The 18,307-nt window shown below is 32.6% G+C and overlaps 2 protein-coding genes and 1 long non-coding RNA gene across 3 annotated transcripts; all 3 read right to left on the reverse strand.

The window, feature by feature from the left end:
• Window positions 1-2,328: 2,328 nt before the first annotated feature.
• Window positions 2,329-8,575, reverse strand: LOC133195726 (uncharacterized). The gene is made up of 6 exons (XM_061331656.1): window positions 8,529-8,575; window positions 7,642-7,677; window positions 4,578-4,607; window positions 3,359-3,484; window positions 2,805-2,984; window positions 2,329-2,562 (listed from the first exon to the last, which is right to left on the reverse strand). Exons 3-6 carry the CDS (start codon window positions 4,605-4,607, stop codon window positions 2,512-2,514), a joined length of 387 nt encoding a protein of 128 aa, XP_061187640.1. The 5' UTR covers window positions 7,642-7,677; window positions 8,529-8,575; the 3' UTR covers window positions 2,329-2,511.
• A 116-nt stretch (window positions 8,576-8,691) lies between these two features.
• Window positions 8,692-10,107, reverse strand: LOC133195729 (uncharacterized). Its single transcript, XR_009722237.1, has 4 exons — window positions 10,045-10,107; window positions 9,729-9,782; window positions 9,414-9,449; window positions 8,692-8,746 (listed from the first exon to the last, which is right to left on the reverse strand). It is a non-coding gene; the product is annotated as an uncharacterized LOC133195729 (long non-coding RNA).
• Window positions 10,108-10,281: 174 nt separating this feature from the next.
• LOC133195132 (uncharacterized) lies at window positions 10,282-18,103 on the reverse strand. The gene is made up of 8 exons (XM_061331001.1): window positions 17,994-18,103; window positions 16,955-17,037; window positions 15,751-15,792; window positions 15,562-15,621; window positions 15,069-15,166; window positions 13,796-14,075; window positions 10,935-10,982; window positions 10,282-10,318 (listed from the first exon to the last, which is right to left on the reverse strand). Exons 1-7 carry the CDS (start codon window positions 18,101-18,103, stop codon window positions 10,969-10,971), a joined length of 687 nt encoding a protein of 228 aa, XP_061186985.1. The 3' UTR covers window positions 10,282-10,318; window positions 10,935-10,968.
• Between the last annotated feature and the right edge of the window lie 204 nt (window positions 18,104-18,307).

Raw genomic sequence — 18,307 nt, forward strand, 5'->3', positions numbered from 1 at the left:
AACATCTGACACCTTTGGCTTAGATTCAGCATCCAAATATGTCAATTCTTAAAGGTGCTTAGAAGTTAATATTTTCTCAAATTTTCTGTATAATATCACGACATATATATTGCAATAGCATTTCACACGAAAATTAAAAACTTCTTTTATCTGGAAATTATTGGAACTATGAATTCCTGGACGCGTTTGATTAACACATCATTGCACTTTCACAAATCTTATCTTTATCCTTAATATTTAAGAAAAGAAGCTATTTTTGTGTATTAATGAAAAACATTACATCAGTCTATAATCCAGAAAATTCAGAGTAGAAATATGGGAAAGCAAACCCCCTCACTAATATCGTCAGCCCGTGCTCAGTGTTGTGTACAGAGTTTAACAAATTGAATACACCAGTGAAACGTAAACTGTTTTTGTAAACAGGGCACGAGCTCTGTTATTCTTAATGTTTACGATTCACCGGGTGTGTTCAATTGTTAAAGTCTGCACACACCACTGAGCACGGACTGACAATACTGTGAGTGGGTTTTGCTTTCGAACATTTCTACTCTGAATTTTTCTGGATTATAGTTTTAATATTTTTCATTAATACACAACAAAATTGCCACTTTTCTTAAGTATTAAGACTAAAACTAAATTTGTGAAAGTGCAAGGATGTGTCAATCAAACGCGTCCAGAAATTTGAAGTTTCAATAACTTCGAGATGAAATAATATTTTTATTATATTTTAGTATGAAATGCTCTAGCAACATACAAGCCATGAAATTATGCAGAAAATTTGAGAAAATATTAACTTCAAATCTGTGTCCAAGCACCTTTAAGTATCACAAGATACATCAACTGTCCAAGTTTAGCAGAAATTCTATCAGTAATAAGTTAATAACTATGATATGGCCATCACAGGATGTCTGCTCCAAGAAATTTAACCTATTCCAAAAACGTTTACTTCATCCAGCATCTGAGATTCAGCATCCAAGTATATTTAGTGCATAAGTATACCCAGATGCACAATCCTTGCAAGTTTGGTGAAGTTCAGACCTGTAATAAAATACATATGGGACCTGCTCCCAAAAATTTAACAGACGCTTTCTCTCGGTAAATTAAAAATTGTGATGCAAATATTTCAAACTCCTTAAAAAACTACTCTTTGGGATTCTTTACAGTTTTCATGTATAGAATGATAGTTTGCCATATGCCATCTCACTTACAAGATTGAAAATGAAGTAAACATGATTTTGTTGTACATGGAACCAGTAAGCATGTTCAAGGTAACAGTGTTTTACTGTAGTCCTTTTGACCATGAGGAGCAACCATGTTATGGTAAAGATGCTGGATGCAGAAATTAATACCACAAAGCAGCTTTTACTTGCAGAGTAAGAGACCAAAAAAAGTGGACAAGTCATATTATCATCACTTTCAAAATCATGTTTGTTCATAAAGGAATTTATTGAATCAAATTGTTTATTGTGATAAAATTGGAGCTGTGACATTACTACCTCCAATAATACTCTCCAGTTACAATGCTAAAAAACTAAGGATTACAAAAAGTATTTCAGTATTACATATACTAGTATATAAATGTAGTGTAATTGGAGCGGCCACATTACCGCCCCCGATAAAAAAACTCCAGTTACAATACTAAAAAACTAACGATTACAAAAAGTATTTCAGTATTACATATACTAGTATATAAATGTAGTGTAATTGGAGCGGCCACATTACCGCCCCTGATAAAAAAACTCTCCAGTTACAATACTAAAAAACTTACGATTACAAAAAGTATTTCAGTATTACATATACTAGTAAAGAAATGTAGTGTAATTGGAGCGGCCACATAACCGCCCCCGATAAAAAAACTCCAGTTACAATACTAAAAAACTTACGATTACAAAAAGTATTTCAGTATTACATATACTAGTAAATAAATGTAGTGCAATTGGAGCGGTCACATTACCGCCCCCGATAAAAAAACTCCAGTTATAATACTAAAAAACTAACGATTACAAAAAGTATTTCAGTATTACATATACTAGTATATAAATGTAGTGTAATTGGAGTGGCCACATTACCGCCCCGATAAAGCTCTCCAGTTATAATACTAAAAAACTAACAATAAAAAAAAGTATTTCAGCATTACATATATATAAATGTTGTGTAATTGGAGCGGCCACATTACCGCCCCCGAAAAAAAACTCCAGTTACAATACTAAAAAAACTAACGAATACAAAAAGTATTTCAGTATTACATATATATAAATGTTTTACATATATATAAATGTAGTGTAATTGGAGTGGCCACATTACCGCCCCCGGAAAAAATCCAGTTACAATACTAAAAAAACTTACGAATACAAAAAGTATTTCAGTATTACATATATATAAATGTAGTGTAATTGGAGTGGCCACATTACCGCCCCCGAAAAAAACTCCAGTTACAATACTAAAAAACTAATGATTACAAAAAGTAAAGCAAAGAAGGCCGCCACAAAATTCCTGAATGCTGCTGACTGGCTAAATCAGGACATCCCCAAGACCAGTAAAGGTATCATTTACAGCAAAACACTGAAAAGGTGAAAATAATTTTTTCTCAATGTATTTCTTTCGACATATTTCAGTATTCATTTTTTTATGCCATTAAATTTTTGCCTACTCAGAAATTATTCTTGGTGGTGTTGGAGTGAATTTAGCTAATTGAATGAATCTAATTTTAACTACAGTTAACTGCTTAATACAGAGACTGACTTTATGACATCCATGCAATTACAATTCTTTGCATCTTCAAAGATGGTACATGAAATACCTACCCCTTCACGAAGGTATAAGACATCCGGCAACTCCTCGACCTTAACTTTATAGCTGTTGCCCAATTCATATATATGGGGGCATCCTTTGTTCTGGCAACTGGTTGGGGATGAGCACTCTAAATGGAACACCGGGGGAAGAATTTCTGGATCCATTTGTTGTATAATCCAGCTATATACACTCTAAGAAATAATAATGACATAATTAGGTGTTTATAACTTGTATTTATTCATGTGCTTAATTTAATATAAATTAAATACCAAAGTACAAGAAATCATGCAAGTTATTGAATTTTAATTCAAATCAGCACATGAAATGCTGGCACACAGGGTATATGATTTATACTTGGAGCAATTTAAGTAACACATAAAATTAGGTTCTTCAGTACCTGCACATATACCTAATTTAATGTATATGAAAATAAAAATTATGTTTACAATACATGCATCTTGTATGGTAGCTACATGTATTGCATACAATTTACTTTAAATTTGTTACTCTTAAGTGTTTAACAAAGTTGTATCTCCTTGATACACTCCTCCTCTAATTAACATACCTTGACTGTGTCACCATATTTGAACGGTCGATTTATCGCAAGACCTCCATGACATTCGTAAACAACACACAGATTTTTTCTGACATCCTCTTTCGTCGGGAAGTCGATGAAGGTGCTCTCTGCAAACTTGAAAAAATAAACTAATGTTTATTTCAAATATGTATATTTCATTTAAGCTAGATAAACAAAACTAATAAAAATAATTTTGTCCAGAACAGTAATTCTACAGCATGTATAGTTGCAAAATCGTTTTATATTTGAAATATTTTTTGTTTTAGTTATTTCATTTAGTGCCTTATGTAAAATAGTTAAGTAGGATGATAGTACAAATTGTGAGCAACCAATATACATGTATTTATTATGTAATTGACCTCGATAAGAGCATTGCTCTTGATGAGCAACCTAATGTATATATAAAGGGGTAGAGAACGTGTGTTGCAGGGAGTTAATTTTTTTAGTAAACAAGAGTCAGTGCTGTTCAAGGATATATATATATATATATATATATATATATATATATATATATATATATATATATATATCATGTAAGAAATTCTAAATGGAATTAAACAGTTTTTATTTAAAGAACAGTTTCCGACAAACAAAGAATACAAAGATTAAATCTGTCATATGTAAAATGTTGTGTGCCATTTACACAAAACACAATAAAAGCATTTCAGAAATTCTTCAATTTTCTAAACATATAAGGGGATTCACCTTGATATCTCACGCAAGCTTCTTTCGTGTAGCATGTTAGTAACTTGTACTGTAGATTCCCATTTCATGGTGGGGAATTATTATCAACATAAAAATGCCAGAAGTACCCCTCATAGATCTTAAAATCTTGGGATTATTTTGATTAGTTTTCTGCTATCTGTAAACTATATGAAATTACTTGTTCACATATAACAAAACTTTGGTGCTCACAATTTTATGTTCTCATGATTTGAAACAAATTTAAATGGCAGAATCATGAAATTGAGTACTCTTGTAATGTGAGGAACCTACAGTATTATTTATATGAACTTTAGTATTAATTTAAATCATGCTTTCACAAGTATGCATGTTCCTCTCTGTCTGAAATATGATATCATAAAGTATCATATTGTGTGCATAAATGCATGGAAACTGTGTTAATAACAAGAATTACTTTACATTTTTAATTCCCTCCACGTTGATAGACACATACGCAATACAAAACTTAGACAACTATGCTTACCAACTGCCTTTCTCTTTTTTTCTGCATCATCTGTAAGAATTAAGGATAAAATCCAATTGAAGCAGTTTTTACTACAAGAAAACATTCTCCACAAGGCTCTCATAAATGTCCATGCATGCAAGCTTACACAGCATTCATATGGTTGAGTAAAAATGGAATTTTGGTAATCTAATTTCTATCAACACAATGATGAAGGAAGGAATGAAAAGAGTACCTAATTCCAAAACAGACAAGCTAATTCAGATAATCTGTGTCCCAGCTTAATGAAACAAGATACCCATGGGACACATCGCTCACCTAAGGACATTGGGTTAGGCAAAAGCACAAATCAGTCCAGTATTGAAAAGATTAGGGGGGGGGGGCTTGAATTTTAAACTACCTGATGATGCTTCCATGTCAATATAACAAATGGCTTTGTTGTACTTGAGAAGATTTTAAAAAAAGAATTCCCATATATTCCTTTGTAAAAATTTGATCCCCCATTGTGGCTCCTTCCTATGCCAGGGGCCATCATTTAAACAAACTTGAATCTACACTAACTGAGGATGCTTCAATATCAATATGACTAAACATAGCTTTTCTGTTTTTGAGAAAAAAAAGATATTCTTATATTTTCCTATGTAAGACTTTGATCTCTCATTGTGGCCCCACCCTACCCCCGGGAATCGTGGTTTGAATAAGATAAAATCTACACTACCTGAGGATGCTTCCATAATGACCAATCATGGCTTTGCTTTTCTTGAGAAGAAGATTTTTAAAGACTTTTTCCTATATATTTCTATGTAAAATATTTTTTTCCGATATATTTTCTATGTAAAACTTTGATTGTCCATTGTGGCCCCGCCCTACCACCGGAGGTCATAATTTGTACAAAATTGAATCTTCACTACCTGAGGATGTTTCCACAGGAGTTTCAACTTTCCTGGCCATGTGATTCTTGAAAAAAGGATTTTTAAAAGATGGTATTAATTTTTCAATAAATCTTAATTATGTCCCCTTGGAAGGGGGCGTGGCCCTTCATTTGAACAAACTTGAACCCCTTAACCCAAGGATGCTCTGTGGCAAGTTGGTTGAAAGTGGCTCAGTGGTTCTGGAGAAGAAGTCGAAAATGCGAGTAGTTTAGAGACAGACGGACTACAGACAAAATGTGATCAGAAAAGCTCACTTGTGCTTTCAAGCTCAGGTGAGCTAAAGAGAAGAGCATGAGTGGATTGGGAGGGGGGGGGGGACACTTTAAAAAGGGCCAGGGCCAAAGGGAGTTATGGTATAAATTTCATTGCAAAAGCTTCTTGAGATATCGCCCAGAAATGAAAGTTTTACACACACACAGAATGTATGAAATTACGGCATTGACTTTGACCTTAAAATAAATAGGGGTTTTCCTTAGTCCATAGGGATTTGTGGTATAAAATTTCACTGCAAAAGAAAGCTCAAAGGCTTCTTGAGATTTCATGCGAAAACAAGTGTTAAAACAGAGAGAATTAATGAATTTATGACTTGATTTTTTTCCCTTTTGACCTAAAAATACAGGCCCATAGAAAGCAATTTTAGTTTGGGGGAGGGGGGGGGCACTATCAACTACCAAAGATTCCTTGACGAGCAAAAAAACATAGGTAATCAAAGATTACGAAGCTCACCTCAACGAATGTTATCAGTAAAAGTTATGCAAATCTCACATCATATTTTCTTTATAGTTAGTGTGCATCCTGAAAACAATATTCATGCAAGTTCTGTGTAAGAAGGTCTTATAGTTCTTTGGGAATTGACCTGTTCCAAAAACTTTAAGCTTTTCACAAATCAAGAAAATGTCAGACTTTCATTTCCTACATCTGAAGCAAGTCTGGAATGCACCATCTATGTAAGTTAAATCATAACAGCCTATATAATTATAGAGCTACTCCAAACACATTGTCATGGTTACTCATTTGGAAAATGTAGGTCAGATCCAGCATCTGAAGCAAGTCTGGTAGTGCCCATCCCTAGATACATCAACCATGCAAGTTGGTCCAGATATGGCTTATAGTTACTTGGGAATGAACCTGCTCCAAAAACTTTAACCTGGTCACTCATCTGGAAAATGTAGATCAGATCCAGCATCCAAAGCAAGTGTGACAGTGTCCATCCCTAGATGCATCATCCATGCAAGTATGGTCCAGGTAGGGCTTATAGTTACTTGGGAATAGACTTGCTCTTAAAACTTTAACCGGGACGCCGATGCTAACGCCGACACCGGGGGTATAACATAAGCTCATCTCGACTTCGTCGAGGTGAGCTAAAAAAAAAGGCGGGGCATCAGATGTTATTATTGAGGGGGCACAGGCATATAGTAGCTATGTTCTCTATAGTATTCTACAAGTGGCAAATTTATTCAAAGGGGGGGGGACTACCCCCTCTTTCCTACGGTCATGAAATAAATAGGGATCTCTCTTAGGCCTTAGGGAGTTGTTGTGTAATATTTCACTGCAAAAGGTCAAAAGCTTTTCCTGTTATCGCTCTGAAACAAGTGTTGCAGACAGACAGAAATACATACAGAAGAACAGACAGACCAAAATTAAAATTCCCCACTTTCAATTAAAGCAGTGGACAAAAATAAAGTAATCTATATTTTTAAGATGTCTAAATATCATTCAGCATTGTGAACTGACTTAATTCAATATTTCAAAGTCTGACAAACAACAAGTTCTCATCATTACATGTACCCCCTTTCAGTAAAAAAAATTCTTATAATGAATGTTGATCCAAATATTATAAAGTATTTTTACACCAAAAACAACATCCTTCTCTTGTTTATTACTAAAAAGAAGCATTTTGTTTACCAATAATATAGAGCACTTTTAAGTGTAATTATCAATGTAACAAAATAACAAATAACAAAAACTATTGAGACTCTTCTTCCCCCTCCCCCTTCCATTCTTTAACTACATGTATATCTAGAGTTCAACCTCAGGCAGGGGCAGAAGTGGAGCTCTATCACTGCATTTTTCTTTGTGGTTTGTGTGTTTGTCTGTGGACACACACACAGTCCCACAAACATAGAGAGAGAGAAATAATAACTGATACTTACTTCCTCAAAGTCTTTCAGGATATTGTCTTCATCCACCTGTATATATGAATAAACATTAATGTATACAAGAAATACCCACAAGAAATCATAAATTTTTAGATAAGCAAATAAATATTAGAAAAAACAAGAGATCCCGGGCCTTATAGGTCACCTGAGTATCATGTAACAACTTTCCAACAACTGAATTTGGTTCATGTTTTAAACCAGAGGCCTTGAAATTCACAATTTTGAAAGAGGCACCATTGCTCATCATAAATGTTTGATTAATACCATGGAGCAGATTTCAAAGCATTAATTCATTTTCAGTATATAATCATTAATCATCCCTTTCCTGATGTGTATGCATAGAGTGACAGACCAAGGCATATGGGCATTACAGACCAGTTGCAGTAAAACATGCTTACAGTAAAGTGCCAGAGACAAATGAATTTGCATTATTTATTGCAATCCATGGCTCATAATACACTTTAAAGGGTATGCATTTCACAATGCCCACAGGGCTGAAAACATGAATTTATGAAAAGCACAATTGCTGTGTTTTGATTACCTTATTTAGCCTGCATACCATATCTGGTAGCATTTCAGGTTAAAATTTTTTTTAACTTTTTCAACATTTTTTCAGGGAATGTCGAGTATTCATCTATGTGAGAAAAAATGTAAACTGACCCAAGTTATGTTATATATCGTACGACATATTAGGTATATATATGAAATTCAAGTCTCAAATGAAGGAAAGGAATGTTTTTAAAAAATACACTAACACTGGTTATTCTATGTAGCAATTTCTAGTCATCAAAGACTTTTTTGTGTCAAAAATAAATAAATAGATATATGTATATGTAATTCAAGCTCTTGATGTTTAACCTGCAAATTTCAGAAATCAATACCTTATTTTCAAGATTTGATGTCCAGTCTTCATCATCTGTACATGTAGATGCATCTGTATCCTAAAATTGTCAAGTAAATCAACATTACATTACATTACAGTACATTACATTACATTACACTACATTACATTAAATTACATTATATTACATTACATTACATGTACCTTTAATGTCATAGGTAAAGGAATATCTGGCAGCTCTTCACAGTCTTTCTCAATCTGCAAATGTATTTTGTAGATCCATTATCAATGGTATGTTATATAATTGTGAAAGCTATTGTGAAAAGTCATCAAAGTGATGTTATTTTATTTTTAAAACATAAACAACTGGCTTATTCCAAGGATTGTATAAAAGTTCAAAATTTCAATTCCCCAATTTGGCATACTCTGGTATATAATGGTATATCAGAATGGTATTGTAAAGAGATCAACCTTTTCACAAATAGATTTTTTTTTTTTTTGCTTTGTTGACAAATTTTTTGGTAACACATTTACTATCATTTTGAAAATACAAGCGATTATGTACAATACTTGAAAATGGCATTCTTAGGTGTTTTTTTTTTAAACCTAACAATATCATAGAACCAAAGTTTGTAATACAGAACATTACAAGTAATGTTAATTTTGTTTTAAATACAAATACACTTCAGAGGATGCAACTTTATTTCACCGTCAGAGTACATGAAAATCAAACCTGTTGAAATCTGTTGAAAATCATACCCATTAAATTTATACTTGGCCTTTTAAAATTTCCAGTTATTCCCTGTAAGCTCACCAAAAAATAAAGGAATAAAAAATTTGCTTGAAAATTGACTCAAACTATGGGGAGTGTGTTGGGTGGGAATTGTTAAAAACAAAACAAATTCAGTGAGTTTTGTAATCTTACTGATGATTGTCCAGGGCTGGATGTTCTCTTCTCTTTCTGCAAACAAAGGAGTAAATATATATCTGTTAGTGAGAATATATCATTAAGTATTTGTGTGGCAGATCTGTGAATAAAATATAATTTTTTAAATATTTCTAAGTCTCAATTTATCTGAAAAAAAAGAATTATCTCCCTTTTTGCAATTTTCTAAGCACCATGGAAACTTAATAGGGATAACATAAAATGCATCAATTAAATAAACACAAGTAAAACCTGTCCAATTGTACATTACTTTAATATGGACTTATATAATTGTAAAAAAAAACACTTTGTTACCTTTGAAGGAGAATGAAGCATGGGTAGATCTTCGTCAATAGCTGCTACATGTACCTATTGTAAAATATGAAATTCAAAATTCAATCTGAAATGGCCAACTCATAGTCTCATATAGATTAAAACTTGCATAGTTCACCAGTTGTAACAATCTGACAAAGCCTAAAGGGCTAAATACAATGCATTTTACAATAATTCATGTATATACTGATTGTTTGTCCATTACCTCATAACCACCAAATATCATCTACATTTGTTTATATAGTGCAGTTAAAATAAAACTGTAATCTTCCTATCCAAGAGAAAATTATCAAATTACCACTTTGGATGGTGTACAAACAGGTGTACTTGTTTTAGGGGTTTCTGTCTTCAATTTCTTTTCCTATAAGAATAATCATTTCTGTAAATTATATGTACATTGTGTGTAAAATGATATGTGCAAATAAAAAAGTTATTTTTCAAGCAATTTCTTGCATATGATTGATAAATATTCTCTAAGAATTCCTTAAACCAATTATTACTTGTGCTAAACTTACAGGGTCTTCAAACTCGTATTCCGAGTCAGAGAGGACAATGCGCTGACTTTTTGGCTTCTGTTAAAAAAAATTGAAGAATAAATCATAATCATCCAAGGAGAGATACTGTATGATGATTACTTGATATTTATTTTACATTTTATCTGGTTACTGGTTACTGTCAGGCAGTTGGACATCAAAATAAGTCCAATGCACATACACACACACCACTTCTCGGTTAGAAGTTTAAAGAAAAACATCATTTTCTAATTATTTCAGTGAAACAGATGATTATATGAGAACCTGTAAAATTAATCATATTATTTGTAAGACTTTTTTTTCTTGTAATGCATCTGAATTATAGAGATCTATACCTATCATTTGCTGTATGGATTGTATGCATCTATATGCTGTATGGTTATCGGAAATAAACCGTGGGCAAAGCGGGCACTTTCAATATATTTACTGACAGAGCCAACCAGTCTAATGAATTTGTATGTATAATTTTCAGCTAAAGGTACAGTATTTCTTTACATGATGGAACTTTATGAGGTTCACAAAATTTATGTGTCATTGTAAGGAAGACAATATACATGTCATGCAAATTTAGAAACCACTGAAATTAAAACTGTATACTGTATAAAGTATCATATGAAGATATCTACCATATCATATGTATTATTAAGGTACTTACATTTACCCCGCTTCCTGACAACACATTATCTGATTCAATGCTTGGACCCTTTAGAAAATACAACAAAATTGCAAGATTGAAAAATATATTAAAATTTAGACATCCAACCAAAGCATTCTATTCAAAATTGTGACTAATGATATCTGTATACTGTAACATAACTGAAATGAACAATGTACATCAGTATCCAAAGCTTAATTGTTATTACAGTTTTACAACAAGGCTTCAATGATTTTTACTTAAAATGTATTTCTGGTATTCTAGCTCTACATAGGAAACTCCTTCCTTCCCTAGCTCCTATATGCTGATAATTTATAATGTTCATAAAACAAGAAAAATCTTTCATAATGCATCATTTTATCAGTCTAGACAGTCATGTGACAGGGTGAATAAAACACCAAGTCTCCCAAGGAATAAATATCATATTCCACTCTTTGTAAGTCACATGTGACCATCATTTGATGTAAACAAACAAATGAATCTAAAATCTTTGAATATCCAAAATCCTTATATCAGAAAACAAAGTCAGCAATAAATTCAAATGATGAAAGAAAAGGACAAATTAACATAAAAAGGTAAACATTCACTGTGTTTTTACCTTAGTAGGGTTGGAAAACTACTGTAAATCACTTTTTATTTGCGGGAACTTCGTTTTGGCGTAATAATACTAGACAGAGTGCTCACAAAAATTTCATTTTCGCATATATTAGTATTCTTTAAGACTATATAGAGCACTAACCACAATTCGTGAAAACTTTGTCTCACTAATAAAGTGTCAATTACTATCTCGCCAAAATAAGCTGTTGCGAAAATTAAGTGATCTACAGTATTAGGAAAATGAAATATTCTGTTTAAAGAACTACGCACGCTAACTCTCGATTCCCGCCTACATTTTACACCCATTTAATTCAATATTAATGACAATTTGGCCGTAAAATCTTTGTTGAATGCGAAGAACAGTTCAATGGTAATTGACTGATAATATTAATACCAGTGTTAAATAGTTAATTACCCCTAATTCCAGCTCTTTAAGTAAGGGGGAAGACGATATTTTTCACTAAAATCGGACTCTTGGTACAAAGAATAATTTTACTAATACCTGTAAAGGATTCAATCAATTTTGATGCATGTACTGTTCTACTGGGATTTGCCAGTGAACCGAAAAACGTTCGAATATGTGTTAACACTTTGATTTATATATATAAGTGGTCAATATGGAAAACTAGAAACAGTATCAAGTATGAAAATAAAAAAATAACTACCTCATTGCTCCAAAAAGCATTCACGAAAGAAATGAAATTAATTTTTCAATTGTTAAAAAATGATAAACGCAATTTTAAGGGAGATATGAATTTAACGTTAACTGTATTAACAGAATTCGAGAAACTGTTACCTGTTTTCCACAATCCAGATTTAAATTAAGCTCCATGTATGTTTTCCCATTTATTCAATATATTGCAATACATTCATGAATCGCACCGGATTGCAAATACGAACAAGAAATTTAGAACCAAAATTGATTCCGGATAAATATTCTCTGGTTTATTTTGGTTTTTTTTTTTTATATGTTATACAATTTAATTAATATACATATTGAATGTATGATATGAATAAATTATGTGAGACATTGTATTAAGATTTAGATATTTAGCATCCTGCGTGGTGCTGTAGGGATTATTATTATATATTGTTATAGAGGGAGCTTAGTCAGGGCCCCATCCCTGGTAGCTGCCCTATATATCATCTTTAATGTTATAGGTCTGGGAAATAAATGTGGAAAAAAAAAAAAAAAAAAAAAAAAAAAAAAATCTGACTCTTAAGCATGAACACATTTTAAAATATACTTGGATATGAATAAATGTTCCTTAAATCTTCTCTTATGTTTTACTCATATAAAATTAAACATATATTATTGATAAAATAAAATGTTTTAGCTGTAAACCCCTTTGAAATTGGTGAAAAAAATAAGCATTTTTGTTGTTTTTTGTCTGTAAACATATGTCCCCCCCCCCCCCCCCCCGTGAAACACAAAAAGCTTCGGTACAAATTTGTGAAATGACAGTCCATATCACCTGTAAAAAGGAATTTTTGTTTCACGGGGGGAAAGATGTTTTAAAAATATTTTCCGTTTTCCGTTGATTTCTATAGTGAAAAACACAAGTTTTCCCAAAATTATAGAGTTATCTCTCTTTGTTTTCCCAAAGAAATGACGTTTTATGAAAATTCATATAAATATCTCTATAGATTTGAAAAATCATTCAAATGTGTTAACTTTTGAAAATTGACTTGGATGTAGGCAGGAGAACAATACTATCGTTCGCAGTTCTTAACTTAGTAATAGGTTGTTTGGTATAATAACAATTTACTGCTTGAAAGTTTGGGAGATATTAAGGTTTGATCCCCCCAGAACATACAGAAAATATCAACTTTATAGCTACCAGGTATTAACTCTCATCTGAGAATAATTGATATCATGATTAATTTTCAAAGTTTAATACTGAATACATCAGCACGACAGACCACCTTTGTTCAGAAAAATTTTCATTTCAAAGTTAAAACAAACCAAAATCAATCAAGTGGAACAAAATAACAAATCTTACTTTTTTGACATTTTTTACAATATTTCCTCGTGCTGTAATTCAATTGTTTGAAACTTAAAATTATTGACTTGTTTTGTCCATCCACAAATAATAATTAATGATGCCCCAAATATTAAACCCAAATTCTTACATTTTACTGGGCATCCACATACAAAATCTTAATTAAAACAAGCGTTTCTAAAAAATTCAGAGGGCTCTACTAAAAAAAACAATTGATAATTTATAAATTTAGCATTTATGGACACACACACACACACTTACTTGCATATATTTTAACGTAAAATCCATGGTACTTTCTCTTCCCCTTTGAACGCTTCTTTAATTCTTGGTACTTAAGGTCCCGTGGTAACTCTGTGTACGTTTTATCCTCCAACCTCATAGGTACCATTGTGAATGATGTCTTGAACTTGTTTTCCACACTCTGCATCCAATTGTCCATCGAAGAATCTTTCTCAACTCTCAATATCATAGAAGCATCCACTCCATTGAACAATCGTTGGATCCTTTTCTCATTTTGATCCAAGAAGCGAATTTCTAAACACTGGTGTTTAAGAAGAATTTTTTTTCAAAATCAAATATGTTGAAGTAGGGAGCCTAAATAATTTACAAGTAATAGACCAATTAACTCTGTTAATACATACCAACAACAACAGAAATGCACTAGACACTGAGCTATTTTAAATCAAATTCAATTGGACATTGTCATGATTTGGTTTGAACATTTTAATGTTTTATTTTTCCATTTCTGATATTTACAAAGGTTCATAACAGTACAGTAAAACACATTTATAATGAAACGCTGGGGACATACCATTTTACATCATTATTATCAAACCAACAAAACAATTCACTATAATCAGAAGAACTCTTTAATAAGTGTTGACTTATTTTTAATGACAGCCTTCTGAAAAGACATTACAACACACAAACTGAACACAGGCTTCCATGCATTAAATAACATCCTAATCGCACACAAAACATTCGGCTTTTTCCCTTCATCTACCCCAAAATAATTTGATATTGTTACCAAAGAAATAGCATTCTGTTTCCTGGTTGTCAATTCCATGTCTCAATTGACTTTAATATGACATTGGAATAAAATTGCAGTGAATAGAGAACCCAATTCATTATATAACAATTTAAATTGACGCAATGCATCAAATCAGCTGCAAAAAATATATTTAGCATCTTGAAACATTCCGACAAGAATGAGTCCAAAAGAAAAAAATTATTAACAGAAAAAAAAGTATATGATAGCTTTAATTTTCTGTGTATTTTTTATTCGTTAATTTTCAGTGATCAATTGTTTCAGAGAAGAGTCGAAAATGTTTGTTAACACACCATACACTAACATAGATGGCAATAGGTTAATTGAGTGATTCATGTGAAAACCACCCCCCCCCCCTTTTTTTAACACCCACACACAAAATAGAAGGTCCAAATTTTTTTCAATCTAATAAACTGATGATGCAAATAATAATGGTGACAAAAACACTTGTATATAACTAATTTGTCTTTAATTTCAAGTCTTTACCTCTGGTTTCTCACTCTCTTTGGAGAAGGTGGTACCAATCATCTTCTTTTTACTGGTGATGAATTTTGCCCTCAAAAAATCCAGTTTAGACTTCACTCCTTCATAGACATAAAAAAAGAAAATCTGTCAATTTACAAATCAGTTGTATATAAATGTAGTAGCTTTCATGTGCATTTCAGTCTTTTCAGTTCATTTATTTGTAAATGTATGATTATGGACTAAATATTTACAAAAATATATATTTTGATTTCTGTACAAACTTGGATTTAAGTGTAATTGCTGACCAAAGTGTATGAGGCAAATTTCTTGTCCATTTTATATTTTGCACATGTTTTCTTGCAGTTATAGATACTGAATTACATATGGATGTTTTAAGTCGGAACATGTTTTAATTTTTGCCTGTGCTATAGTTTACCATAATTCTAGTTACTACATTGTTGTTTAGCATATCATAATACTTGTATGTCCTCAGTTAAATATAAAATTTATTTACCTTCATCTTCAATCCTTTTGAAAGGGCCTGTGGACCCACTTCCACTTGGTTTCTGTTCCGCTTAAAAATGACAACAAATAAAGTAATTTTTCTACAATCTAGGAGGACATATTACATGCTTACCATCCATCCATTCATCCATTATCTATCCATTTATCTATCTATCTACTGAATATCTATAAGAATTACCTTCACTTGGTACCGTGATATCACGAGTATCTGCAACCCTGCCTAAACAATAATATCCATTTCATTAATACAATACATTTTCAAACATCCTTATCAAAACCAAATTATTTATATAACTGAATTTCCATTAACTTTAATTCGCCTTTTGCAACTGGTGTGCACTCAACATCAACAGCTGCAAACATGAAAAAAAAAACATTTTTATTGTCTATGAACATGTACATATGTCAATACATGGACATAAAATTCATCTTTCATCTCTAACATTAAAATTGTTTTATATTTTACAGCATTTTTATACTGAAATAAATATATTTCTTCATCCCAGACTGTTTTTGTAATACTTATAACAGACACCAATGCTTATTAAAGTTTGTCACACAATTGTCTATATATGCATCTTTTCAAAATTTATTTTGCAACTTTCAGTGAGTGAGAAGGGTTTGCAGCATAGTTGCAATGAAGTGAAAATTGGCGCATTAAATCAACCAGTGGTGTCGCCAAGGTGCACATCCAAATTTCAGCGATGTTATTTGGAAATATATTGTGAACGACTTTCTTGCTTGTTTTACTTTTGTTTTAAATGTAGTCATGTAAATACAACTGTTACAAATATGACTGGTTAAAACCTGGCAAAAACTGCTTCTTGTTACATGAAGCATTTTTTTAGGGCAACAAAGGAACGTTACCTCATTCATTTTCAATGTTTAATTGAAATTTTGACATTATTGACCCAAAATACACAAAATTATACTGTTTGTGGGTTCCTTTAAATGTGCTACACGGCATACATGAAATATAAAATTTGGTTAATAAAGAAATTGGTTTCCTTTTGTATTTCACATTTGTTTGTCATTTAAAAATTTGTATTTTTCTTAAAATGACCCATCAAAATATATGGATGGCCCATTCATTTTCAAAATGGCCCATTAAAAAGTTTGACAGTTGGACCATAGTCCCATTGCCCTTTATGACCTTCCCAATCACTGAACTTTTTTCATAATAATTTTGCTAGTGCTCTGGGTGGAATATGATATATTGAATATGACTGACTATAGATATCATATGTATCATTATACGTAAGAGCACATATAATCTATATATAATCATTTTTGAGCAGTTAAGCAATTTATTTTTTCTAAATTGCTCATAATAAATGGCACTTAATTTCAAAATTCAATTATTCTTTAGACCCCATACATACTTTTCTTCTTTACAGCAGTGCCACATTCCCCACAGAACTTGTTGTTGGGTTCTAGGTGACTACCACATTCTATGCAGAACATCCTTCAAAAGTAAACAAATTATAAATAGATAGTAGTTCCGAATATTTGAAAATTAATTTTGGTCAGTGGATATTCCTATTAGCTCTAAGCTTAAGAGGACAATTTGAATTTTAAATTTGGGAATAGTAAAAGGAAGATACAATGATTGATAGAAATCATCAACCTTAAAAGACATATAGCTTCTATTAATTATATTTTATAAATCTATTGATATAAAAAATAATTTTAGGGAAAATAAGATCAATAGTTATGAATGTTAATTGAGTTTCAATACAAAATGAACATTTCATTCGAATTTCCTCGATTATGAAAGACTCGCTCAGTTTTGGGAGAAAGTCAAATAACTGTATAAACTGTATTCATGTATAACTTACATCAAAAAACAAGAATTTTTGTTATTAACACTAAAACAAACAACAAAGAATATTATTGATATATTACTTACATTAAATGTAATCAGTAATGACCACGATCACGATGCCTCCTACATCAAATAAACACGATACCTCCACATCCGCGTCCTTAGAAATCTTGGCCAAATCTCGATCTCTTGAAATCTTGGCCGGCCAAATCTCGATCTTTTGAAATCTTGGCCGTTCATCTCGTAGAAGCTTGGGAATTAATGATCGAGGTCACCCGAAATCTTGGCAATGTACAGGGTCGAGGGTGTACATGGCCAGGGTTATCATGGCCAGGCCTATACGGCCAGGGTACGCGAGCAAAATGGCCAGGCTAGGCTATGTATGGTAGAGGGTTATGGGGAACATGGCCACGCCAAGACATTATTATGGAAAGCCATAGGGGACCCCCAGGGTCAGGGTCTATATAATCTATAATTTTAACCCTGGCCACCCATGATTTCTACCCTGGCCTTCCCATCTTTGAAGCCATAGGGGACCCCCAGGGTCAGGGTCTATATAATCTATAGTTTTAACCCTGGCCACCCATGATTTCTACCCTGGCCTTCCCATGTTTGCATCATGGACACCCCACGCTTTATCATCATGGCCTAGCCGTATACAACCTGGCCGATCCATGTTTGCAGCATGGCCATCCCATCTAGTCATGTTTACCCCGACCATACACAGCCTAGCCCGGCCATGTACTACCCTGGCCTAGCCATGTTCGCACCATGCCTATCCCACGCTTCTAAACATGGCCTGGCCATCTTCACCCTGGCCATGTATATTATCATGCATCTTGCATTCGACGATTAGCTATCCTGGCTGGCCATGTTCAACCTGGTCTTGCATAATAATGTCTTGGCGTGG

The sequence above is a fragment of the Saccostrea echinata genome, unplaced genomic scaffold (assembly GCF_033153115.1).
Source record: "Saccostrea echinata isolate AGI-Se365-2 ecotype Australia unplaced genomic scaffold, CSIRO_AGI_Sech_v1 ptg000029l, whole genome shotgun sequence".
NCBI classification, from domain to species: domain Eukaryota; kingdom Metazoa; phylum Mollusca; class Bivalvia; order Ostreida; family Ostreidae; genus Saccostrea; species Saccostrea echinata.

What these genes read in the sequence shown, in the direction of transcription:
- LOC133195726 (XM_061331656.1), bottom strand. Translation starts at nt 4,607, where the DNA reads ATGATGCAGAAAAAAAGAGAAAGGCAGTTG. An exon ending in AATATGGTGACACAGTCAAG is followed by an intron (nt 2,985 to 3,358) that starts GTATGTTAATTA and finishes ATTATTTCTTAG; the next exon opens with AGTGTATATAGCTGGATTAT. An exon ending in TCTTATACCTTCGTGAAGGG is followed by an intron (nt 2,563 to 2,804) that starts GTAGGTATTTCA and finishes TCACCTTTTCAG; the next exon opens with TGTTTTGCTGTAAATGATAC.
- LOC133195132 (XM_061331001.1), bottom strand. Translation starts at nt 18,103, where the DNA reads ATGACTAGATGGGATGGCCATGCTGCAAACATGGATCGGCCAGGTTGT. An exon ending in GCAAACATGGGAAGGCCAGG is followed by an intron (nt 17,038 to 17,993) that starts GTAGAAATCATG and finishes TTACTTTTGAAG; the next exon opens with GATGTTCTGCATAGAATGTG. An exon ending in AAGAGAGTGAGAAACCAGAG is followed by an intron (nt 14,076 to 15,068) that starts GTAAAGACTTGA and finishes CTTAAACACCAG; the next exon opens with TGTTTAGAAATTCGCTTCTT.